We start from the raw sequence: 25258 nt of genomic DNA, 5'->3' as shown, positions 1-25258 counted from the left end.
AGTGGAGAGCTACTTAGGGGTACTATTTAATAGGACTTGGTGATGGACTGGGGATACAACAACATAGGCAAACTTCATAGACACCCACACAGGGACACAGGTTCACGCATGGAGACTTTGTGAGCCTGTTTCCTCATCTCTAAACTGGAGGTTGGGGAGATTTTGCAAGAGCATGCAGAATGGCCCCCATGAAGCTCAATGGCACACAAATGAGTTATGCCCATTATGTATGTGTAAGGCTCTTTATTAACATTCTTCCATTTCTGCATTCACACACGTCTCACTGGCCTACGCGTGTCACCATTCATCAATCAGTTTGCCCAAGATAAGGGAATCATGCCCCAAGATAACATGGAAAGAAAAAAGCACCAAGACCGCAGGGCCACATCAGGGTGGGCAGACAAAGAGGGTGCCGGCCTGGGCAGAGGCTAGGGTGTCTGCCCTGCTCCCCTGGCCTGCCCTAGGTCCAGTGGTGGGATAAAATAGGCCACAGGCAGACACCATCAGAACTAGGCTGTTCTTAAATGCCTCTTCTTCGGGGCGCCTGGGTGGCTCAGTCAGTTATGCAGCTGCCTTCGGCTCAGGTCATGATTCCAGGGTTCTGGGATTGAGCCCCATGTCATTCTCCCTGCTCAGCGGGGAGTCTGCTTCTCCCTCTCCCTCTGCCTGCTGCTTCCCCTGCTTGTGCTCCCTCTCTCTCTCTCCCAGGTGCCCTCTAGTCTTTTTTCTATGCATATATAACATAATTGAGAAGATGCTAATATACAATATATAATTATTTGGGAAACTTTAAAAACTATTATTATTCAAGAAATAAGTTTAAAGAAGACATGTTTGTTGTAGAAAATTTTAAAATATAGATAAAAGTATAAATGATCTGTTTGGTGTATTTATTTTCCATTTTTCATAGAGCTTTGCTTGTTTTGGATTTTCATGAAATTAGATCATTTTGTAACATATGCATGCTGTTTTATAATTTAATATCTTTTGAATACTTTTTGTAGGAGCGCCTGGGAGGCTCAGTTGGTTAAGCGTCTGCCTTCAGCTTGGGTCATGATCCTGGGGTCCTGGGATGGAGTCCCACATCCGACTCCCTGCTCAGCAGGGAGTCTGCTTCGCCTGCTCCCTCTGCTACTTCTCTTTCTCTCTGTCAGATAAATTAAAAAAAAATTTTTTTTTAAATGAATACTTTTAGTACCATTAAGTAGTTTTGTACATATCTTTTTTTTTTTAAGATTTATTTATTTGAGGGGCGCCTGGGTGGCTCAGTCGTTAAGTGTCTGCCTTCAGCTCAGGTCATGATCCCAGGGTTCTGCGATTGAGCCCTACATCGGGCTCCCTGCTCCGTGGGGAAGCCTGCTTCTCCCTCTCCCACTCCTCCTCTGCTTGTGTTCCCTCTCTCGCTGTCTCTCTCTCTGTCAAATAAATAAAATCTTAAAAAAAAGAGATTTATTTATTTGAGAGAGAGAATGAGTGCGCTTATGTAATCAATAGACGCCAGAGGGAGAGGGAGAGAAACTCAAGCAGACTCCCCACTAAGCATGGAGCCTGATGTGGGGCTCGATCCCACCACGATAAGATCATGACCTGAGCCAAAATCAAGAGTCCTATGCTTAAGGGACTGAGCCATCCAGGTGCCTCCCATACATACCTATTTTTAACACTGCAGAGTTTTTTTAAAATTTCAACCATGATTCAGAGTAAGGAATTCATTTAATATCACAATGCATACACATACAAATATGAAACAAAAATTTCTTATGAAGCAAAACTTACCTTTCCTCTGATATTTTCAAATCGATTTCATTTTATTTTTTTCAAATGCTGACAGCAAGTCACTTTGTTTTTAAGATTCACTAATGGATTCCAACCTGTTCTATTAGCAGCAATTCCATGATATAGTTACTCAATCCTTTATTATTAGATATATGGACTGCTACCAATTTTTTGCCTTATAAATAGTGCTGGTTTTTTTTTTTTAAGATTTTATTTATTTTTCAGAGAGAGTGCACAGCAGGGGGAGCGGCAGACAGAGGAAGAAGCAGGCTTCCCACTGAGCAGGGAGCCCGATGCGGGGCTCGATCCCAGGACTCTGGGATCATGACCTGAGCCGAAGGCAGATGCTTAACCAACTGAGCCACCCAGGCATCCCTAAATGTGCTGTTTTGAACATCCCTGTAACTGTTCCTTTGTTAGAATTCCATGATTTTTTTTCCCCCTTAAGAGAAATTTCTAGAGGTGGAATGACAAGGACAAAGGATGTGTAAAATTTTAGGGGAGTTTAATATTTATGGTCATATTAGCTCCTTGAAAAGTTGTACCAAATAAACTGTTTATAGTTTGATATCCTAATTTTTTCAGTTAATGAATATGTTAGTTATGTATCGCTGCATAACAAATTATCCCCAAATTTTGCAGCTTACAACAATAAGTATTTACTCTGTCACTGTTGTAATAGGTGGCTTAGCTGGCTCCCCTGGGTCAGGGATTCTCAGAAGGCTGCAAGTCAGGTGCTGGCCAGGGCCGTTGGTCAGAGACATCAGTTCCTTGCTACAAGGACCTCTCTAGAGAACTAGTCACCACATGACAGCTAGCTTGCGCTAGAGCCAGGGCACTGAGAGGAGGATGGTAGGCAAGCAAGGTGGAAGTCACAGTCTTTTTGTAGTCTAATCTAGGAAGTGACATCCCATGACTTTTGCTGTATTCTACTTACCAGAAGCCAGTCTCTAGGACCAGCCACACTCAAGGGGAGGGGATTACACAAAGGCATGAATATCAGCGGGTCTGGACCACTGCTGGCCATTTAGAGGCCACCTACCATACTGGAATATTGTGTGAGCATTTCTGACACTAGTAGAATTCTTTAAAAATGCCCCTTTTAGGGGCGCCTGGGTGGCTCAGTCGTTAAGCGTCTGCCTTCGGCTCAGGTCATGATCCCAGGGTTCTGGGATCAAGTTCCGCATCAGGCTCCTTGCTCGGCGGGGAGCCTGCTTCTCCCTCTCCCACTCACCCTGCTTGTGTTCCCTCTCTCGCTGTCTCTCTCTCTATCAAATAAATAAATAAAATCTTAAAAAAAAAAATGCCCCGGGTGCCTGGGTGGCTCAGTTGGTTAAGCGACTGCCTTCAGCTCGGGTCATGATCCTGGAGTCCCAGAATCGAGTCCCGCATTGGGCTCCCTGCTCAGCAGGGAGTCTGCTTCTCCCTCTGACCCTCCCCCCTCTCATGCTCTCTCTCTATCTCATTCTCTCTCTCAAATAAATAAATAAAATCTTTAAAAAAAATGCCCCTTTTAGGCATCATCCGAGAGAACCTGTCTCCTTTAAATAAAGATTTAAAAATGGAAAATAAAAACACCAATGATAGCAGCCTCACCTTGAAAAGTATTACATTACTTTCCCCAAAATTCCTTATGAAAAATTGTTGGTTCTCCATTATCAAGAAAATTCATGGGCTTTGACTTAGATCATTAAAACTGAAATTTATTTAGGGGCGCCTGAATGGCTCAGGAGGTTAAGCGTCCAACTCCTGGTTTCAGCTCAGGTCATGACCTCAGGGTCCTGGGATCCAGCCACACATCAGGCTCTGTGCTCAGTGGGGAGTCGGCTTGAGGAGTCTCTCTTTCCCTCGGCCCCTCCCTCCACTCACGGGTGTGCTCTCTGTCTCTCTCAAATAAATAAATAAATCTTAAAACAAACAAACAAACTGAGGGGTGCTTGGGTGGCTCAGTCGGTTAAGCGGCTGCCTTCAGCTCAGATCATGATCTCGGGGTCCTGGGATGGAGCCCCACATGGGCACCCTGCTCAGCGGGGAGTCTGCTTCTCCCTCTCCCTCTGCCCCGCTTGTGCACGCTCTCTCTCTCAAATAAATAAATAAAATCTTTTTTAAAAACCTGAAATTTATTTATAAAATGTATTGTTTATGATTATTAAATAATTAAAACTAAAATTTAGTCTGTAAATAGATTATCCCTCTATTTCAGTTATTATTGCCACATAGCAAACCACCCAAAAATGTAAAGGTGTAAAACAAACACAGCCATTTAATTCATTCACCATTCTGCATCTTGGGCGGGGCTTGGCAGGTGCAGCTGGTCTCTGCCAGCCAGCTCAACTGGCGCTAAGGATAGAAGATGGCTTCACACGGCTACTCAGCTGGGGTGGCTGGGAGAGAGCTGCACTCCTCTCTCCCCCTTCAAGTCTCCCATCGTCCAGGGGCTTGATCTCTTCAGGTGGCCTTTCTCTCCTGCAGGGGAGTCAAGCTTCTTTAGATCACAGCTGGCTCTAAGAGGGAAAAATGCAAGCCATATGGTTAGGGCCTCGAAGGCACAGGGCACCACTTCTGCATGTTCTGTTGGTTGTAGCAAGTTACAGATTCAAAGGGAAGGGAAGATAGATGCCACCTCTTGGTGGGAGAAGCAGGGTGCACACACAGGAAGGTGAGGTATGGTCTTGGCCATCTTTGTAGACAACCCACCACATCGACTTATAGAAACCACCAGATCACCATCTGAGACAAGGCACTCAGTGTTCCTTTTCTAGCAGTGGTGTTAAGGACTGAATATTTTCACCAAAGCACCCAATCCTAAGAGCAATAGTTGGTACTGGTGATATGGCAAATGAGAATGAAGCCTGTAGCATAAACCCAGGCCTACTCTTGCCCAAGCTCACAGAGGGAGGGTGAGCCACATGGTCTAACAAAAGAGTTAACTCACCCAGACAGCTCCTCTTGGGCCTGCAATAAGCAATTAGAAAACTGTATCATCTGGAAATGCTTTGCAGGAAGGCAGGGCAGAATCATGTAAAGGGCCCAAGATTGGCAGTCAAGAGGCCTGAAGTCTGAGGTGACCTCTGCCACACACTATCTCCGTGTCCCTGAACAAATCAGGGAAAGTCTGATCAGGAACCATTACCAGGGAAGACTGTCAGGAGCTGGCTGGTTGTTTGCAGGGAAGGCCCAAGGAAAGGCAGGGGGCACAGGTAACTCCAAAGTGGCAGGGGCAGTGAGACCAGGTGAGAATGTGGTGAGAGGAATGATTTGCGGCTAAATGTGATGAATGTGGAGGTTGTCATGATATAATTCCCGTCTTCATTATGGAAGCATTCCATGCTCACTAAAGGGAACTTGAAAAACCACTTAAAAACTAGAAAGAAGAAAATGTTACCCCATATTCCCACCATTCAAATGCCATCACTTTCACCACTTGGGTGCGCTGTCTTAGCCTTTTTTCCTCTCATGTGTAGTTTTTCTTTTCAAAATGTAGGAAGCAGCATAAGGTAGTGGGAAAAGTGTAGTTTTTGATGTCAGAGAGACTTGGAATAAAATTCTGGCTCTGTTACTTTTTTCGCGTATCATTTATTGGGCACTCCTGGTATCAAAGTTTAATCTGTATGAACTCATTTAAGCCTCATAATAACCTATGAGTCCCCACATTGTACACAAGGAAACCAAGGCACAGAGGGGCTAAATAACTTGCCAAAGGCCACACAGAGAGTAAGTGGCAGATGATAATTAAACCCAGGAGCCTGAGTCTAAAGCCCACATACTCTCCCCTATCCAGCCTTGCCTCCCACTCTTTACTCTGTGACTTGGACGGAGCTAGGGAACTTCTCTGCAAAGTGGAAACTATTCTCAGAGTTGTGAGCATTAGCAATCATCTCTGTCAAGTGTGCTGGTTAGTGTCTTAAGGTGGTTGCTCACCACTTGAAAATGAGTTTTTTGCTTCAGGCAAGTTAAATCTGTGGTGAGGGTGGAAGGTCCAGCTGAAGTCAGAGTTGCAAGTGCAGGAAAGGCCAGGGTTTAGGCACTAAAGCAATGGAATTGGCCTGCCTAGATGCCAATCCTCACTCTGCCACCTGCCACGTTACCTGTCAGAACCTGTCTGTTCATCTGTATATTGGGGATAAAAATACTACCTGCTCTCTTGGTTTGAGTATATGGGGTAATGGGAAGTGCTTAGGAACCTAAGGGCTTGGGCATTGTCAGTGCTTGATAAATATAGGTTTTTTTTAACGGTGTGGATGGATGTAATGATCAATCTATGGTTATGTAATGTTACCATAAGGTAATAGTCTCCTGTGTTAGGATTCTTGTGTGTATAAGGTATTGGGGGAGGCAGAAATCAACTCAAAACAAAACCCTTTCTTCCTAGTAACTGCACAATCATTTGCTTCATTCCTGGCATAACATCCTTGCCCTATGTCCACGGTGCTGGGGGCAGTGGAAGAAAAGCAGAGAATCCAGAGAAGGGGACAGACCCCAGATTCCCACCCCAACACCCATAATGTAGGCAGCTGGGGGATGTTGCAGTTCAGCCAGGAAAATGATCAAAGGGTTGGCTACAAGACCTAGTAGGTAAAGCTACTCTAGATGAGAAATTAGGAAGAACGTTCCACTGGGCGGGGTTTGTTTAGTCACTGTGAAAAGGTGTGCAATCTCTTTTTTAGGAGAGCATTAATAGGACCAATCTTGCTCTGTAGGGTCTATTAAGAGGAGTTCTTGGGGCGCCTGGGTGGCTCAGTCATTAGGCGTCTGCCTTTGGCTCAGGTCATGATCCCAGGGTGCTGGGATCGAGCCCGGCATCGGGCTCCCTGCTCCGCGGGAAGCCTGCTTCTCCCTCTCCCACTCCCCCTGCTTGTGTTCCCTCTCTCGCTGTCTGTCTCTCTGTCAAATAAATAAAATAAAATCTTAAAAAAAAAGGGGGGGGGGCGCCTGGGTGGCTCAGTCGTTAAGGGCCTGCCTTCGGCTCGGGTCATGGTCCCGGGGTCCTGGGATCAAGCCCCGCATGGGGCTCCCTGCTCTGTGGGAGCCTGCTTCTCCTCCAGCTCTCCTGTGCTTGTGTTCCCTCTCTCGCTATCTCTCTCTGTCGAATAAATAAGTAAAATAAAATCTTAAAAAAAAAAAAAAAAAGCAGTTCTTCACTCTCGGCTTCAAGGAGCTCACCGTTCTGTGAAGGTCATTATCTCAACTACTTTGATGAGCTGGAACCTCTAGCTTCCAAGGATGGCATTCTACTGGAAGAGGTGGCTAGCTCTTGACCAGGGGCACCCTCTTCGTGGGAGAGAAGAGGGAACCTGTGCTCCAGGGGACGAGGTAGCAGACCAGCAAGCTAACAGGGACTCAGCTCCGACAGAGACCCGAATGTAAGCCTTGGTACAAGATACGGAAGGGCCTCAAACGCAATGGAACCACTGTAGGACCCGCAGGGAAGCGTGGAAGAGGGAACCGCCTCAGTTGCTCACTCTGGCAGAAAGGAGGGCTTCCCGGAGCTGGCAAGGGCGGTGACGCTGGAGCAGGCATCCCGGATTCCAGTTATCAAAGGTGCAGCCCCACAGCTTCCGGGGATCTCTTCCCGCCACGAGACGGAAAAGATTTCCCCGAGGGCTGACGACGCCCGCGAGATCATTTGCAAAGGGCTTTCCTTCTCCCCCCGCCCCCAGCCCCTTCACCCCGCCTCAGGCCTGACGCTAGGAATGATGGCCCCGACCTGAAAGGGAGGCCGGAGGCAGCCGCCCCGGAGCTCCCGACCCTCGAGGGGACGACTTGGCTGCTGCGTCCCGGCCGTGTCCGGGCCTCCGGGGATCAGGCTGCACTTCCGGGGCGCGGGACCCCGCCGCGAGGCTGGACTCCGCGGGGTCGGCATAGGGCAGCGCGGAGGGGCGCCGCTCGGAGCCCCTGCGGGCAGCAGCCGGCGCGGGAGAGGTCGGGGGCCGCGGCCGTTCTGCGGAGCTCTGCAGGGCAGGGCTGGCGGCGGCGCACCGGGCGTGGGCGGGGCCGGCGGTGTTAGGGTTAATGTCCGCCCCGCCCCGGCCGCACTGACTCAGTTTCACCAGAAACCTGAGGAGGAGGTGGCCGAGCCCCAGCGTACCCTGCACCGGGGCGGAAGCGGCGGCCGCAGCCGCGCAGGAAGCCGGGACCGGAACCTCGGCAGGCTCGGCCCCACCCCACTCACCTGAGCAGGTAACCCGGGCTCCGGAGCGCGAGGCGGGGACGGAGCGGCCTCGGAGCATGTTTGGCCCTTTGTCCGGCGCTGCCGCGAGTGTCCGGGTACGGGAGCTCCTTAGCCGTCCATCTGGCCGTCCGTCCGGCGGCCGGCTCACCGGAGCGTGCGTGGGAGGGCTGGGCGCGCGTACCCCTCCTCGCTCCCCGCGCGCCGGGTGCTCCCCAGCCAGCCCCTCGACTTACTCCTGGCTGGCCCGCCTCCCTCGAAGTGTCCGGCTGATCCGGTGTGTCTCCTCCCCCATCCCCTCCCCTCTTTCAGATCGCTAGCACCCTCGGAGCCCAGAGGCCCGCGCAGTGAAGGTGACCCCCGTGGGGAGAAGGGCGACGGCCCCGGGGAGGATGATGGCCTGCGCCCGCCTCTCCCAAGCCCACGTCCCAGCAGTCGCCGTGTGGCTCCTGTGCGCGCTCGATCTCCTGGGCACCGAGGCTGGGCCGCCGCCCGCGCCCCCCGGCCTGCCCCCGGGAGGCCCCTGCCTGGACCGCTTTACCGCCGGGGTGCCTGCCTTCGTGCTCGATACCGAGGCCTCGGTCAGCAACGGGGCCACCTTCCTGGGCTCCCCCACCGTGCGCCGCGGCTGGGACTGCGTGCGCGCCTGCTGCACCACCCAGAACTGCAACCTGGCGTTGGTGGAGTTGAAGCCCGACGGCGGGGAGGACGCCATTGCCGCCTGCTTCCTAATGAACTGCCTCTACGAGCAGAACTTCGTGTGCAAGTTCGCGCCCAGGGAGGGCTTCATCAACTACCTCAAGCGGGAGGTTTACCACTCCTACCGCGAGCTGCGGACCCAGGGCTTTGGCGGTAAGGACGAGGGGAACGGGTGGGATGGATTTGGGGAGACTCAGCAAGGGGGCTGGTTATGAAGTCTTGGGGGAGGCGAGCATCAGAAAGCAGTAAGGCGGACTGTCTCTTTGTGCCCCGACTCCTCCTTAGAAGTAGGCTGTATGAACAGTGAACAAAGGGCAGGCTGCGTGAGTGGGGAGGGGTAACATTCTAGAGCCCAGACTCTGGGTCCGGAATTCAGGATGTTGAATGGGCTGGTGCTTTGGGATATGTGTTTGGGAGAGAGGAGGCAGCTCCTCGCGATTCCTGATTGCTGACCCTAATATGCGAAGTCAGGGAGTGAGTTGTCTGGAGGCCTCAGGGTGACAAGCTAAGCACCCCTGGCCAAGCACTGTTCTAGGCACCTTGAGGCCCCGGCAAGTGAGCCTGGGGTAGGATAGTCTGCTCCCTTACTGCCGGGCTGGGATTGGTTAGCATCTGTCTGCACCCCCTGTTCCCACCTGTTGGCCTTTTGGTGGTCTGGGGAAAAGCGCCAGACCCCAGATGCTAAAGGACAAGCCCAGTCGGGTTGACCTAAAAGGGGAAGGGGTGGTGTTGTGGGCACAGTAGCCAGAGGCTCTGGGGTGGGGGTGAGGAGGGTTGCGCGTGAGTCAGCCCGCTGGTATGTGTGCCTGGTCGGGGAGGGATGTCAGCTGTGCGGGCAGGTGTGTGTGTACGCGGTGAGCCAGGCAGGGCTCTCCCAGCTGAGGATGTGGTGGCCAAGCTACAAGGTCTGCTCACCTTGTTTACTGCCAGGGATAAGGGCAAAGTGGGGGCTCCTCCTGTGACCGAGCAGTGAGCTGGGATCACGGCCCCTCCAGAGGCCTTCATTCCCCATTTTCTCTGCCTGCTGCTCTGGCCAGGTGGGGCTCCAGGGCAGGGATGGGTCACAGCTGATAACCTCTGTTCGCACTTGATAGTTGACTGATTGCTGTGGCCACTCACCTCTGACTTCGGCCTCCTGACAACCACTTCTGAAAAGGGTGCTATTAGTCGTCAGCCCACTTTTTATTATTTTTTTATTTTTTATTTTTATTATGTTAATCCCCATACATTACATCATTAGTTTTAGATGTAGTGTTCCATGATTCATTGTTTGTGCATAACACCCAGTGCTCCATGCAGAACGTGCCCTCCTCAATACCCATCACCAGGCTAACCCATCCTCCTAAACCTCTAGAACCCTCAGTTTGTTTTTCAGAGTCCATTGTCTCTCATGGTTTGTCTACCCCTCTGATTCCCCCCCTTCATTCTTCCCCTCCTGCTATCTTCTTCTTTTTTTTTTTTCCTTAACATATATTGCATTATTTGTTTCAGAGGTACAGATCTGAGATTCAACAGTCTTGCACAATTCACAGTGCTTACCAGAGCACAAACCCTCCCCAGTGTCTATCACCCAGTCACCCCATCCCTCCCACGCCACCCCCCACTCCAGCAACCCTCAGTTTGTTTCCCGAGATTAAGAATTCCTCATATCAGTGAGGTCATGTGATACATGTCTTTCTCTGTTTGACTTATTTCACTCAGCATAATACCCTCCAGTTCCATCCACGTCGTTGCAAATGGCAAGATCTCATTCCTTTTGATGATCAGCCCACTTTTTAGATTAGGAAACTGACTCCCATGTTAAATAATTTGCCCAGGATAGCATTGCCCATAAATGGGAGACGTGGGACTCAACCCAGGCAGGATCTCCCAAAGTCCTGTGCTGTTTTTCCGCACAAGACCATCTTTTTTGGTAGAAACCTAGCACTCTGACCCAAGATAGCCCAGCAGATAATAGAACCAGAGACTGGGGAACTCAGGGGCCAGGACTGGGCTGGTGCTGAGTCTGGGGGTGGTCTCAGTTCCGGAAAGTCGAAAAGAGACTGTCCAGCTTTTTCCTGGGCCAGTCTCTCTCAGGTTAAGGACCTACTCTTCTCCCTATCCTTCCAGTAGCTGTCCTGGCTCTCCGAGGGGAGAGGGAATGGGATGGGAATTCTGGGTGGGGGAGGTGGAGAGTGGTGGCTTGGCTGGCAATCAGTAGAGGGTCCAACAGGGCAGGTTCTCAGGCTGGGCCACCTGAATCCCACTGGTCCAGGGCCTGAGCCTGTTCCACAAGGAAGTAGCACAGAGTGTAGGTGGTGATGACATGAATCGACCTGAGCTGCTTATGCCTTCCTGCTCTGACAGAGGGTCCATGGGAGTCCCACTCCAGGGCCAGAACCTAAAACCCTGGGTTCTGGTCAGGGAGATGAGCTGGATGGGGCTCCAGCTCAAATGGAGCCTTCCTCATTTGGAAACCTGCCCACCCCCACCCCAGACTGGCCTGTTTGGCACAACACAGGGTGGAGTGGGGACTTCCTGGGTCATTGAGGGAGCTGGGTAGGGCGTGAACTGAATGTGAGCTCCCGGCCATTTTAAGGGTGCTACAGTGCTCTGGGGGGTGGGGGGAGCTATTTGGTAACAAGGAGTCCATTCTCAGCTGAGCTTGGATAAAGCCATCCTGGAGGCTTAGATGGACCAAGACAGGCAAGGTGGGCAGGTGCTCGGGGCATCTAAACCTTTGATTCTTGCATGGGGTAGAGAGATCCTCCCCAGGGTGGGTTGGCTTGCTCCCCTTTCCCTGTTTGTGGCCAGTCCAGTCCAGATTCCTATGGCCTCCCGGAGCACCCTGCTCCTTCCTTCATTCCCCTCACTTGCCCTCCCACTCTTTCTATTGGAGGAGTGGCTTAGGAGGTGGAGTCTGTGTTTCCTGGAGACCCAGCAGCTGGGGGAGGAGCTGGCTTTATTGCCCCTCTGGCCCTTTGCCCTCTTGGGGGCTAGGAAGTAGGGAGTGGTAGGGTGGGGCATCTGCCCCTTGCTCCCGGGGCCTGGGACTGGGTGGATGTTGCTGGTTTGGCCCAAGGCCTGATGCGTCACTCCATCACTCCGCTGTCCACTGCCACCCTCAGGGCTGGTGGGGCTAGCCTATCTGTCTGCTAGGTAGACTGCCAGGGGGTCTTGTCTTCAGCTGATGACTTTCTGAAAAATGTAAGGAGGGAGGCACCCCCGTGGCTTTGTCTCTCAGAGGTCACCCCAGAACCTGCCCTGTTGGACCCTCTACTGATTGCCAGCCAAGCCACCAGGGTGCGGGTTTGGTCCAGACAGGTGCTTTTCTTTCCTGCTCTTCTGGTTCTATTTCCCTCGCAACCCCTGGAAGCCAGGGCCTCCTTTTCTCATTCTAGGCCTCTACACCTGCATCTGACATGTTTTTCTGTGGATGCTCTCCCCTCCCATCCCTTCACTGTCACTGTGTGTCCCGGTCTTCCCCCTTGGGTCCACCCTCTGTGACTCTGCCTCATCAAAGAGGAATCTCAGTGACTCAGCCCCCCACCAGCGTTCTTATCTCTTTACCTTCTTTTCTTCCTTTCAACTCACTCTTAACGCCTGACATAACTCTCTGTAAAGCCTTGGTAGGGGGCAGTTTGGCAGTATCCATCCAGACTGTAAACAGGGGCACCTGGCTGGCTCAGTCGGAACAGCTTGCGACTCTTGATCTCGGGATGGTGAGTTCGAGCCCCACGTTTGGTGTAGGGATTAGTTAAATGAATAAATAAATAAAAACTTTTTAAAAGCCCTGTAAATGCACATAACCCTCAACACAGTTCCACTTGTAGGAATTCATCTTGCGGCTGTACTTACATGTGTATAAACCAACTTACCAGCCAGTTACTCACTGTAGCATTGTTTATAATAGCAAAGAATTGGAAACAATCTAATGTCCGTCAACACATCCTATAACTGGATATGGTAATGCTGTTTTAATAAAAATAATAAACCTGAGGCAATATGGTTTAGTTCTTAGTAGGGAAGGAAGAGGAGAAGAAAGAAAAAAAGAATCTAAATCAAGAGGAGACTGGTGTACTGATTAATTAAATTGTAAGTTACGGTGCATTCATATAATGAGTACTGTGCAACCAAAAAAAAAAAGGGAAATTGTTTCCATGTTGCTATGGAATGATTTCCAAAACATATTGTGGGAAAAACAAGGAGAACTTGGGCAAGATGAACCTGAGAGGTTAAGGAGAGAAGGTTAAGAAAAGACAAGATTTAATTCTCACTACTCTTTTGTACTTTTTTGAGGGTAAGATTTTACTTTTTAAGTAATCTCTACACCCAACATGGGGCTCAAACTCACAACCCTGAGATCAAGAGTCACATGCTCTACCGACTGAGCCAGCCAGGCGCCCCAACTCTTAAGTACTTATTTTTTTTAATTTTAAGATTTTATTTATTTATCTGAGAGAGAGAGAAAGAGAGCATGAGCAGGAGGGGAGGAGCAGAGGGACAAACAGACTCCAACTGAGCAGGGAGCCCAATGTAGGGCTCGATCCCAGGACCCTGAGATCATGACCTGAGCCGAAGACAGATGCTTAACTGACTGAGCCACCCAGGTGCCCCTCTTTTGTACTTTTTGAATTTTTTATCCTATATATGTACTACCTAAGTTAAAAACAACCCTGAGATTATAAAAAGCAATCAAAATCACATTTCTAAGTAAATGGGTGACCAGCAGCACGGTGTTTTAGAAAGAGCTATGAAGTCAGATAGACCAGGGTTCAGATCCCAGTTCTGCTGTTCAAAAACTGAGTGACCCTGGGGAAGTCATTGAACCTCTCTGGTGTCAATTTTCTGATCTGGAAAGGGGCAAGAATGCAGTTGCGGCAGGATGGTTAGGAAGGTAGGTAACGTAGATCAGGGGTCAGCAAATTTTCTGTAAAGGTTCAAATAGGAAATATTTTACGCTTTGTGGCCCGTACAATCTCTGTTCCAGCTACTCCGCTCTCTTATAACGCAAAAGCAGCCATTGACAATATGTAACCGAATAGGTGAAGCCATATTCCAACTCATGGACACGAATTTGAATCTTAGGTGCTTTCCCCATGTCACAAAATACTATTCTTTTGATTTTTTTCAACCATTTAAAAGTGTAACAGGTGGTGGGCCAGATGTGGCCTGCAGGCCATAGCTTGTCAACATCTACTGCAGATGATGCAGATAGATGATGTGTGGTGGCCAGCATACATTAAACTCTTGGCAGCTTTGTTAATAAACCCAGCTGCATATCTTTCTCCAACTCTGGCCTCTCAGTTGCTCCCATGTGCACTTCTGCTGCCTGCTGGTCACTTCTCTCAATGGTCTTCCCTCAAGTTCAACTTCTCTGATTGAACCCACAGGTTCCCTCTAGATTGGGTTTCCTTTCTGTCTGCACCCTGACCCTTCCTTCCCACTTCTCAGTGCCTGTCAAACACGGAAGCCTGAAGTGTCTGTCTAGCATTCTCACATCCTCCTTTCCATTCCCTTAGCTATCCCTCTAATTCCAACTACTCCCTTCGAGTGTGCCCTGGACTGTTGCGCTGGTCCACTCACTGGCCTCCTCGCTCCGTAGAAGTAATTCAGGATAGGGACGCCTGGGGGGCTCAGTCAGTTGGGCATCTGCCTTCGGCTCAGGTCACGATCCCGGAGTCCTGGGATCAAGTCCCACATCGGGCTCCCTGCTCGGCAGGGAGCCTGCTTCTCCCTCTGCCTGCAGATCCCCCTGCTTGTGCTCTCTCTCTCTCTCTGACAAATAAATACATAAAATCTTAAAAAAAAAAAAAATGTAATTCAGGACAGAGGGCTCCCTAACCCTTCAGACTCCTGACCTCGTTCATGCATCTAGGAGGTCAGCGTCCGATGCATCTGTGGCCCAGAACTCTGTACCACCACGCATGGCCCCTTCCGGTAGCCCAGGTGTTAAATATTTGAACGTCACTTCTGCTGTGTCCGCATGCTCTGGCTCTGCATTGAGGGCCCTTTGAGGCATGGCTCACCCCGCTGGCCTCTTTCCTGTCCGCCAGACCTACCTTGCAAATTCCCACCTCCTTGCTTTTGCTCACCTTTTCGGCTGTTACCAATAGCACAGTACATTCTTCCCCATAAGCAACCCCCCAAAAAAGCCCAAACAAAAGAATTTTAAAAATCCCTTCTCCCTTCTCCAGAAAGCCTTCCCTCCTTCCTCTAACTTGCTGTGGCGTGGCCACTTCCTTGTCTTGGACACGCACCACGCATTGCTTCATCTTGGTGGGTCTTTTCTCCCATGTTGCTTCCTGATGCTCAGTCTCATCTGCCCAACTGGACTGGAGTCCCCTCAGAGGCAGAGGCAGTGTATCAATTCCTATGGCTGGCGAAACAAAAGTACTATGAACTGGGTGACTTCAAACAACAGAAATTTATTGTTTTACAGTTCGGGAGGCCAGAAGTCCAAAATCCAGGTGTTGGCAGGGCTGCAGTCTCTCTGAAGAGCGGGAGAGGATCCTTCCTGGCCTTTTCCACCTCCTGGCGGCTCCAGGCCTTCCTTGGCTTGCGGCTGCATCACTCTGGGCTCTGCCTCCCTCTTGACCCAGCTTCCCTTCATTTTGTTTTCTCCTTTTCTGTCTTTTATAAAGACATGTGTCGTTGCATCGGCCTACCCAGCTAATCCCGAATGATCTCATATGGAGATGCCTAACTTAGTTACTTCTGCTAAGACCCTTTTTCCAGATAAGGTCACATTCACAAGTTCTGGAATTAGACAAAGGCATATGTTTTGGGTCCCACCATTCATCCCACTACAGGCAGGAATCGTGCTTGGGACTTGTTTCTCCCCAGCCCCTAACTTGAGACTGGTGGAAGCCTCGGGCACAGACATTGTCAGGCTGAGGGAGGGTGTGATTCCCTGGAGACCCCTTGTAAGGGGAGGCAGGCACCCTCCTCCTGCGACTATATGCTCTGGGACACCAAGGCTTGCCACGTTGCTGCCCAGGGACTCTGTGCTTCAGACCTCTACCAGGCTGGGCTTCTCAGCAGCAATCCAGACCAGCAGAATGAGGGGTAATAGTGTTAATTACATATTTACTTGTTTGGCTTTTCAAAAATACTGTTACTTTAACTTTTTAAAGCAATTAGCACAGGTACCTGCTTATAGAAAATAGGAATAAGCTCCTTTCCCACGTATATTTTTTCCTTAATTGGGATCAAATGGCACATGCTGTTCCGTATTTTGCTTCCAAAAGCAGGTTTTACATTAAAAATGCCTTCGGGGGCACCTGGGTGGCTCAGTTGGTCAAGCATCTGTCTTTAGCTCAGGTCATGATTCCAGGGTCCTGGGATCAAGTCCCGAGTTGGGTTCCCTGCTCAGTGGGGAGCCTGTTTCTCCCTCTCCCATGTGGCCCATGTTGCTCCCCCACTTCAGGAGAGCTCTGGTCCATTCAGTGAGAGTTGACCTGACCTTACCTTCCCCCTCAGGGTCCCGGATCCCCAAGGTGTGGGCAGGCATAGACTTGAAGGTACAGCCCCAGGAACCCCTGGTGCTGAAGGATATGGGGAACACAGATTGGTACCTACTGCAAGGTGACGCGGATGTCAGAGTAGAGGTGAGACACTGGGCTGGCTCTCTGACCCCCACCTCAGCTCTCTAGGGCCCCCTTTCCAGGGCCACGGGCCAACCTGAGGTTCCAGATGGGTGGGGTGGATAGAAGCTGGGGATCCATTTACTACCAAGTCCCTCTGCCCTCCGTATGGGGTGGCTGTGTGGCTGGGAGGAGCTCGGGCAGCCGCAGGGCATCGGGGGTCCCAGCCTGATGGCTCCTCCTGTGTGTAGAAGAATGAGCCGGACCAGGTGAAGTTGTGGGGACTCAAGGAAGGCACCTACCTGTTCCAGCTGACAGCGGCTGACTCCGACCAGCCAGAGAGCATGACCAACATCACAGTTACTGTGCTGTCCCCCAAGCAGACAGAAGGTGAGGGAGCGGGTGGGGAGGAAGTACCTGGAGCCAACCCCCTCTGTTGATGGGGCCCCACGGGGGCCCCTCACAAGCTTTCCTCCCCCCAGAATATTGCCTTGCGTCCAGCAAGGTGGGCCGCTGCCGCGGTTCCTTCCCTCGCTGGTACTACGACCCCAAAGAACGGATTTGCAAGAGTTTCGTTTACGGAGGTTGCTTGGGCAATAAGAACAACTATCTTCGGGAAGAGGAGTGCAAGCTAGCCTGCCGGGATGTGCAAGGTGGGCCTTTACAAGGCAGCTTTGGGACTCAGGTGTCTTTCCCCCAGGGTGGGTGGTCCCTCTGCCGGTCAGGGCAGTGGGCAGGGGCAGTCCTCCATTCCCAGGCACCCCTGTCAGCTCGTCCCTGCTGGGACCCGGCCCCAACTCCTCTCACTCATCTGCTTTCTCTCTCCCAGGCCCCTCACTGGACAGGCATGGTCCAGGTGAGCTCTGCTCCTTTCCCTGTTCCCCTCACCCCTGCTGGGTCATGTCTTTGTCTCTGCCCCAGCTGCCTTTGCCCAGCCATGCCTGCCCTCGTAGGATGTGGAAGGACCACAAGTGCCCCACCCCTTGCGGCCCAGCACCTTCTCAGGATCTGCCCAGTTTGTGTGTAGGGGGGTTTGTGGGGAGCAGGGGCACTGGAGGGGAGCAGGGGACATGTCATAATGCCGTGTTGGGGCAGAGGAGGCCAGGTAGATGATGGACTCTTGGGACTCGGTGACCTATGCGCAAGCCTGACCTCACCCTTAACGCCGTCCCGCCCACCCAGTGTGCTCTGGCACCTGTCACCCCACCGAGTTCCGCTGCCGCAACGGCTGTTGCATCGACAGCTTCCTGGAGTGTGACGACACGGCCGACTGCCCTGATGCCTCTGACGAGGCCGCCTGTGAGAAATGTGAGGCTGGGGCAGGCAGGGTCGCTGGGCCGCAGGGGGCCCTCTGGGGCGCGCGCCTCTGACCTTCCATCTTTGCAGACACCAGTGGCTTCGAGGAGCTCCAGAACATCCACTTCCGCAGTGACAAAGGTGAGCTCCTCCCCGGGTCCCTTGGGTCGGGACAGAGGCCGGCAGGGCGCCCGAGGGGCCCGCTGGGTGCGCCAGGTGCAGGTAGAAAGCTGGTGGGCGCCTGGTGTTTCCCAAGCATGGGTCCTCCTCTGAACACCTCCGGAGATTTAACCATGCCTGCATATCCCTGAGATTTTATTTACTTACCATTTTTCCTATAAATCAAGTACTTTTTCTTTTTAAGATTTTATTTATTTATTTGAGAGAGAGAGAGAATGAGCCATGGGGAGGGGCCGAGAGAGAGAGTGAAAGAGAGAACCAGACTCCCTACTGAGCAAGCAGGGAGCCCGATGCGGGACTCGATCCCAGGACCCTGGGATCGTGACCTGAGCCGAAGGCAGATGCCTAACCAACTGAGCCACCCAGGCGCCCCAAAATCAAGTACTTTTTAAACTTAATGTATTAAAGGAAATGTCATATCACTAGCATAAATGGCAAGCCACTGTTACATGCTACAAATCGAGATGAACTATTGAGATAACTATAACAAAACAATGTTAATAGATTTTAGCTGGACATTGTTGCCCGCCAGGGCTCAGACTCTGAGCCTTCTTTGTTAAAAGCTAGACCGTCCAGTGCTGGAGAGAAAACCGAGACCTTGACACAATCGGAAAAGCTGAAAGAAAACTGGAAAAAAAAAAATAGTTATGTGAGTCAAGGTAGGGTATTTCTGTGCCTAAAATCGTTGTCCAGGATCTGTCTTCCTTGCTTCTGGCAGAAGTGCGGAAGGGCCAGCTGGGGCTGTTCCTGGGGCCCCCTGAGGCCCTCACTGAGTCTCAGCATGAGGCGGGGCAGGAGGTGGCAAGCAGCACCCTCCAATGTGGAGCCTGGTGGATGGTGGCAGGGAGGCCCCCCATGGACTCACTCACCCCTTGGCCTGCCCCTATCCCCCAGGGCACTGTGTGGACCTGCCAGACACAGGGCTCTGCCTGGAGAACATCCCACGCTGGTACTACAACCCCTTCAGCGAGCGCTGCGCCCGCTTTACCTACGGTGGTTGTTACGGCAACAAGAACAACTTCGAGGAGGAGCAGCAGTGTCTTGCGTCCTGTCGTGGCATCTCCAGTGAGCTGGGCACTGGGGCCCAGAAGACGGGGAGGGGAAGGGCTTAGCTAGAGCACTCTGCTCTGTCCCAAGGCCTGGGCTGGCTCCAGTTGATCATCAGAGTCCCTGGGATGGGGGTGGCGGAGGGGGCCAGTGGGTGGTCTGGGGGCACTGGGGAGCAGTTGAGTCTCAGAGCCTTGAGTATTGACTTGTTTCTCTCCTCATCATTTTGTAGAGAAGGATGTTTTTGGCCTGCGCCGGGAAAGCCCCATTCCTAACATAGGTGAGCCCTGGTCTGCCCTCTCACGGACGAGTAGGTATCCTCTCAAGGATCAGCTCCACGTGATTGGTGGTGACTGCCGAAAACTGTGTTGAGAAGGATCCTGAGGTTGGCTAAAGGGACAGAGTGCCCACGGCCAGTGGTGATACCTGCTACAGGCAGAGGAGGGAAGCACAGTGGAGTGCGTGTCATGTGTTTGCCGTCAGAGTCGCGGGCCTTTCCTTGAGCTCCTGACGGAGCCCGGCTGCTCTTACGCTGGAGGCCATTCCACACCTGGCATCCGTTTGACTTGGTCCCTTCTGCGCAGAGTGGGGGTGGGCACCAGAGCTGAGCGGCCCCGGGAGCTCTCCTCCGTTCCGCCCCTTCTTCCCCCAGGCTCCGTGGAGGCGGCCATTGCAGTACTCCTGGTCGCCTGCATCGTGGTGGTGATAGCCCTGTTGGGTTACTGCTTCTTCAAGAACCAGAGGAAGGGCTTCCGCAGACGCCACCACAACGACCACCTCCAGCCCCCTACCCCTGCCAGCTCCACGGTCTCCACCACAGAGGACACGGAGCACCTGGTCTATAACCACACGACCCGGCCCCTCTGAGCTGGGGGCTCGCCTGGGCTCTTTCCGGCTCTTGCCCGGCGCTGCTTCCTCCTTGCCAAGATGGAAGCCTGGGCTGCGGAGGACTTTGGGACCAGGCTCCTCCAGCTATTTCCCAGGCCCACTCTGCTTCCGAGGCAGGGCTCCGGCCCCTCTGGAGATGTCTTAGCTAAGCTTAGGCCTCTCATTCCTGACAAAGCTCCAGGGCCTGGGAGGAGCGGAAGACCTTTGAGCCCAGAGTCCCACACACAGATGGACCTGTCAGCCTAGGATTTCAGAAGAAGTTGAAGTTTTGTTTCTTGTTCAAAGCTGCCTGTCCCCACCCTGTGGCGTTGGGAAGGGGCCTGGGGCAATGTCAGAAGCTGGAGGCCCCCTGGCGGTGCCCTTCAGAGCTGGCCCTCCCACCCTGCACAGTCAGGGCTGGGGGGAAGGACGTCCCTGTATATTTTGTGCTGTATAGAGTTGCTTTTTGTTTATTTAATGCCATGGGGATGGGTAAGAGGAGTGGAAAGAGGCTGCCTCTTCCCTTCCCCCAAGAATGAGGCCTGGCCTGGCCTGGCCCACGGCGCCTGGTGTGCAGTATCGTCCCCGCACGCCCCAGGGCTCTCAGGCATCACACCCCCCCTGTTCCCCTGCCTTCCCCGGGGCCCAGTCCACCCCCAGTGTAATAAAATGGTTGGTTCTGTGAGGCTGCTGCCTCCGCTGTCTGGGGCAGGAGAGGGACAGGGCTGCTGGGGGGGATAGGACTGCCCCGTCCAACCGGTTTGGGCTTCGGCCACCCTGTTCAGCAGGTTTTCCCACCCTTCCCGAAACTGCCCCAGCCTCTGAGGGTGGAGAGAATTGCCAAGTTTGACCACCAGAGGGGAGGGGTGAGAGGGCCATGGAAGAAGGGGGCCCAGGAGGCTGTCAGGCTGCCGCGTAGCAGGATTTCTTCCTGGGGTGAGCCTTGTCAACAGGTCTGCTCGGTCGCTGGGGCAGCTCCTGACTGCAGCATGTAGTGGAGAACTCAAGGGCGGCGGGGAGCATGGCTTTGAACTCTGATTCTTATCTCCACTCCTTTTGGTGTGGGGGCCCAGGTCACCGCTGTCTCCCCTGCCCACCCACAGAAGCTTTGGCTTTTTCACAGGGGTGTTGCTGCTCGCCAGGCTCTGAGCTCCTGCCCGGGGGCCTTTGGTTGAGGTACTCCAGCCCACACCCCTCCATCTGTTTCAGCCGCTTTTTGTTTGGTGTCAAAAAAAGCCATCCTTTCATTCATCTCAACAAATTATATATTGAGGAGCTATGTGCCCTACACCGCCAATCTGATATTGTCAAGATAAGCATGCAGGAAGCATGCGTAAGGGCTTTATGTATCTCAAGTTCTTACCTCGGCACACAGCCCTGTGAGGAAGGTACTATTACCCCCATTTTCCAGGAAGCTGACTCAGCAAAGCTGAGTTCCCAGGGTCCTAGAGCTGATACTGGAGGACTGGGTTCAAATCCTAACATGGCTCCTAGTCTTAACAGAGAGATACTTTTAGATTGCAATAATTGCTATACAGAAAAATAACATGGAGGGTCACCTGGGTGGCACATTGACTTGGGCATCTGGCTCTTGGTTTCAGCTCAAGTCCTGATCTCAAGGTCATCTGATCCAGCCCCGTGTCAGGCTCCAAGCTGGGCGTGGAGTCTACTTGGGTTTCTCTCTTACTCTCCCTCTGCCCCTCCTGCTCATGTTCTCTCTCAAATAAATAAATCTTAAAAAAAAAGATGTGAGAGTTTGGGGGCTACAAATGATTGAAGGTGAAGGTACATATTTGACTCCTGGAAGTGTACAGCTCCATAAATTTCCATAACCACACACACCCCAGGAGGCGAGCACCCAGATCAAAAAGCAGAACCTTTCTAGCACCCCAGGATGCGCCTCCTTTCGATGGCTAACTCTCACACTACTGTGTTTTTGTAACTGTTGCACTCATCCTGGACCACATCCTCCTTTCTCATCTTTCGGCCTAATTGTTCTTCCCCAATTTCTCCCACGCACACTCAGGTGGGAGACGCCCTGGTGTCTTGCTAACAGAACCCTGAGCACAGAATGCCCCCTTCTCCTGTCTCCTTATCTGTCTTCCCTCTGGGTTGTGAACTCCTGGAGACAACAGATGGTATCTTTGTCGTCTCTGGGTCTCTGTCACCCCACATAGCTCCATGACCTTAGTAAATGGTAGTGGATAGATGGCAGTGACAAGCCTCGTTACTCCAGCTGCCCCCATTTCATAGGACACCGAATTTTGGCTTCCTGCTCTGCCATCCCTCAGGGCTCAAAATGGATTCAGTTCCTCTAGTGCCCCTAGCACTGGGGACAACCCCCATTATCCCTTGGATCTCTGAAGCACCTCCAAGGCTGAGGTGATGAATGATTCATGAAATTGTGTATCCCAATGCCTACAACAGTGATCAACGCAAAATAAATGCTTAATAGGGGCGCCTGGGTGGCTCAGTTGGTTAAGCGACTGCCTTCGGCTCAGGTCATGATCCTGGAGTCCCGGGATCGAGTCCCGCATCGGGCTCCCTGCTCAGCGGGGGGTCTGCTTCTCCCTCTGCCCTCTTCCCTCTCGTGCTGTCTCTCATTCTCTCTCAAATAAATAAATAATAAATAAATAAATGCTTAATAGGTGTTTGTTGGACAGAAAGGAACAGCCTCCTCTTAGGGAGGAGTGGAGATGAGGTGAGACGGTGCCAGGCAAAGTGCCACCCCCAGAAATACAGGGGATGCAGGGAGGGCTCAGCCAGGTCTGCTAGGACAACGGGAAGAAGGATTGCACAGGGGCCGCTAGGGGGCACTCTCACGACTACCAGGCGCTGTGTTTCACGACAAGGGTTTGAGCGAAGGTACTAGTCCCAGGCAGGTAGCAGGTGTGGAGCCATGAAAGCTGAGACGCAGCCTCTGCTCTTCTAGAACTTACCCTGTGGAGTGCAGGCAAAAGGAATGCAAATACTGTCAGAAAACAGGTTCCCAAACCGCTTGTTTCTGTGACTTTCCCAGGCATCCTCTTTTCCATCCCCACCCAGTGACAGCCTTTCTCAGAACTTTCACACCTACATTCCTTTGCACGGGCTGTTACCTCTACCTCAGATGCCTCTTTGCCCTGGAAAGCCTCTACTTACCTCTTGATGAAGCTCAAAAAGCGTTTGCTGTTTCTCCAGCCAAAACCCCTTGGTGCCCTCTCCACTCCCCCACGCTGCGTACAGCTCTGCTGCACGCACATAGCCCATGGTAGTGTATGTCTGCCCTACCTGGAGGAGGCTCCGCGGGCAGGGCTGGGGATGGGGTCTTTTTTTTTTCTTTTTTCCTTAAGTTCATTTATTTAAGTAATCGCTATATGCAATATGGGGCTCGAACCCACGAACCCGAGATCAAGAGTCACATGCTCCTCTGAGCCACCAGGCGCCCCAGGGATGGAGTCTTATCTACTACCTCAGTATCCCCCATGCCAGGTCCTGCTTGTGGATACAAGGCGTCTAACAAATGGCTGTTGAGTAAAGCAGAGGCTGATCAAGCCATGGAAATTAAGAGGGAGGTTGAGAAATGGCTTCATTGGAGGAGTTATAAAAAGAGATGAGCAGGTGGGTGTGGGTGTTCCAGGCACAACAAATCATAGTGAGTAAAAGCCAGGCAGTGAAGATCATGGGTCTTGTTTTGATTGGGGACTGACAAGCTGCTCAGTTGGACTCAAGCCCTGAGAGGGAAAGCCAGGAGCTTGGCGGGTAGAGGCAATGTTGGTGAATATGGTGGGGAAGACAGATTTGAGCAGGGGAAGGAGCAATTCAAACTGAGCTTGAAGGAGTGGCTAGGTAAGCAGGCCCTATCACTAGAGGTCGCACCACAGGAGAGGGAGAGAGGGAGAAGGCCACACCAAGCAAATTAGGGGTACGTGTGTAAAGTACATGAGATGTGCAGTAAAGGCTAGTCGAAAAGTTGCATGCTGGCAGCCAGTCATGCTTTGACACAAACAGCGGTTTAATTTCTTTAATTAGTTACTAACATTTAAAGAGTCAGGAAAATTCATTTTTTAAAAAATCCACTTTTCTAGCTTTTTGTGAAAACTTAGGAGACTGGCAATCAGGGGCCCACATTCCTATAGCAATCCAGGCGCTGAGTTTGGGTCCCCTTGAGCTGGGCAGGCACTAACCCATCCATAGCCCCAGCCAGCCTGCCACTCCAGACATTCATTCAACTTGGGGACCCCCATCATCTTATCCCTTCTAACCCAACCTGTCTTCCCCTACTGGGGAGTTTTCTCTAAAATTTACTGGTCCCAGGGCGCCTGGGTGTCTCAGTTGGTTGGGCATCTGCCTTCGGCTCTGGTCATGATCCCGGGGTCCTGGGATGGAGGCCCCATGTCAGGCTCCCTGCTCAGCCAGGAGCCTGTTTCTCCCTCTCCCTCTGCCTGCCGCTCTCCCTCCTTGTGCTCTCTCTCTCTGTGTGTCAAATAAATAAATAAATAAAATCTTTAAAAAATAAAAAAAAGGGGTGCCTGGGTGGCTCATTCGTTGAGCGTCTGCCTTTGGCTCGGGTCATGATCCCAGGGTCCTGGGATCGAGCCCCGCGTCGGGCTCCCTGTTCTGCGGGAGGCCTGCTTCTCCCCTCTCCACACCCCATGCTTGTGTTCCCTCATTTATTAAATAAATAAATAAAAATTTAAAAATAATAAAATAATAAAATAAAATTTATTGGTCCCAACACTTCAAATAAACACTGGCAAAACTGGGTTGTTTCTCCCGAACTCATCCCTGCCCACTTAAACAAACAGCCCTGAATGAGGAGTGGTTTGCCCTATTGCACAAGACCACTCCCTTCCCCCACCCAAGCGCTAGACTACAACCCCTTGGGAGGGGTTGCTTTCAGCACTATCTGATAGCCCTAAACCCAGAAGGCCAGTTTGGGGGGCAGAGGGGGAGGAGGGGTGGCCCAGACTCTCCCACAGGGTCCTTCAGAGTGCCTGCCTTTTCTAACCCCCAACTGCAGGGGAGCCTGGGGGTTCTATCAGTGGATCCCAGAACCAGGATGACCAAGAAAATAAACCGAGAAAGAAATTGAGAGGCTCCTTGTGGCGGAGTTTAAAAAAAGGGGGGAGGGCTATATGTTTAGAACAACAAAACGAAAAAAGGGTATTTACCCAAATGTTCCCTCTCATTGATAAAATTACTGGTGGTTTTCATTTTCTTCTTTTTGTCAGGCTGCATTTTCTAAATTTTCTATGAGAAATGTCTGTTGCTTTTGTAATAAGAAAATGTTATTCTTTTGAAAAAGTATTCAGGTATATTCCAGTAAGAAACAAACCATCAGACCATGCAGCTCTTCGATGGGATGGAGACAGTGGGGAGGGAAAAGAAGAGAGAGCTTCTGAGATCTGGGGAAGGGAGACGCTGCAAGGCTTGGTAGCTGGAGTATGCAGAGGGAGAAACTGAGTCAGTGGGGCCTTCAGATTTTCTGTCCTGGGAGCCTGGGTGGGTGACAGTGCTGCCAGCAGAAACGGGGCCGCGTGGGAGGGGTAGCTTCGAGAGAACCAAAGAGAAGGTGAGGGGCCCCCAGGTACCAGACGGAGACTGGTTTTATTGATTTTATCATTGGTACTTAGTTTTTATTTGCTTATGCCTTGCCTTCCTGAGGAAGGATTTAAAG

At 51.7% G+C, this 25258-nt stretch overlaps 1 protein-coding gene and 1 long non-coding RNA gene across 5 annotated transcripts; one reads left to right on the top strand and one right to left on the bottom strand.

Annotated features, from left to right (window-relative positions):
- Window positions 1-894: 894 nt before the first annotated feature.
- LOC129046526 (uncharacterized) lies at window positions 895-8232 on the bottom strand. Its single transcript, XR_008508068.2, has 3 exons — window positions 7949-8232; window positions 4053-4280; window positions 895-1147 (listed from the first exon to the last, which is right to left on the bottom strand). It is a non-coding gene; the product is annotated as an uncharacterized LOC129046526 (long non-coding RNA).
- SPINT1 (serine peptidase inhibitor, Kunitz type 1) lies at window positions 7351-24053 on the top strand. 4 transcript variants are annotated; one of them, XM_045901914.3, is made up of 11 exons: window positions 7353-7956; window positions 8258-8797; window positions 16106-16233; window positions 16461-16599; window positions 16692-16862; window positions 17039-17065; window positions 17392-17517; window positions 17596-17646; window positions 18580-18750; window positions 18965-19012; window positions 19385-24053. In XM_045901914.3, exons 2-11 carry the CDS (start codon window positions 8338-8340, stop codon window positions 19597-19599), a joined length of 1536 nt encoding a protein of 511 aa, XP_045757870.1. In that variant the 5' UTR covers window positions 7353-7956; window positions 8258-8337; the 3' UTR covers window positions 19600-24053. The 4 variants fall into 4 exon arrangements, with proteins under 4 accessions (XP_064426737.1, XP_064426738.1, XP_064426739.1 ...); XM_064570667.1 differs by lacking the exon at window positions 17039-17065 and having other exon boundaries at window positions 7351-7956; XM_064570668.1 differs by lacking the exon at window positions 17392-17517 and having other exon boundaries at window positions 7352-7956.
- The last annotated feature ends 1205 nt before the right edge of the window (window positions 24054-25258 follow it).

This window comes from Mirounga angustirostris, unplaced genomic scaffold, assembly GCF_029215605.1.
Source record: "Mirounga angustirostris isolate CCGP_5_RB_7025 unplaced genomic scaffold, mMirAng1.0.hap1 SCAF_9, whole genome shotgun sequence".
Classification (NCBI taxonomy): domain Eukaryota; kingdom Metazoa; phylum Chordata; class Mammalia; order Carnivora; family Phocidae; genus Mirounga; species Mirounga angustirostris.
The sequence above is the reverse complement of the archived record's forward strand: the minus strand, read 5'-3'. Positions and strand labels throughout refer to the sequence as shown.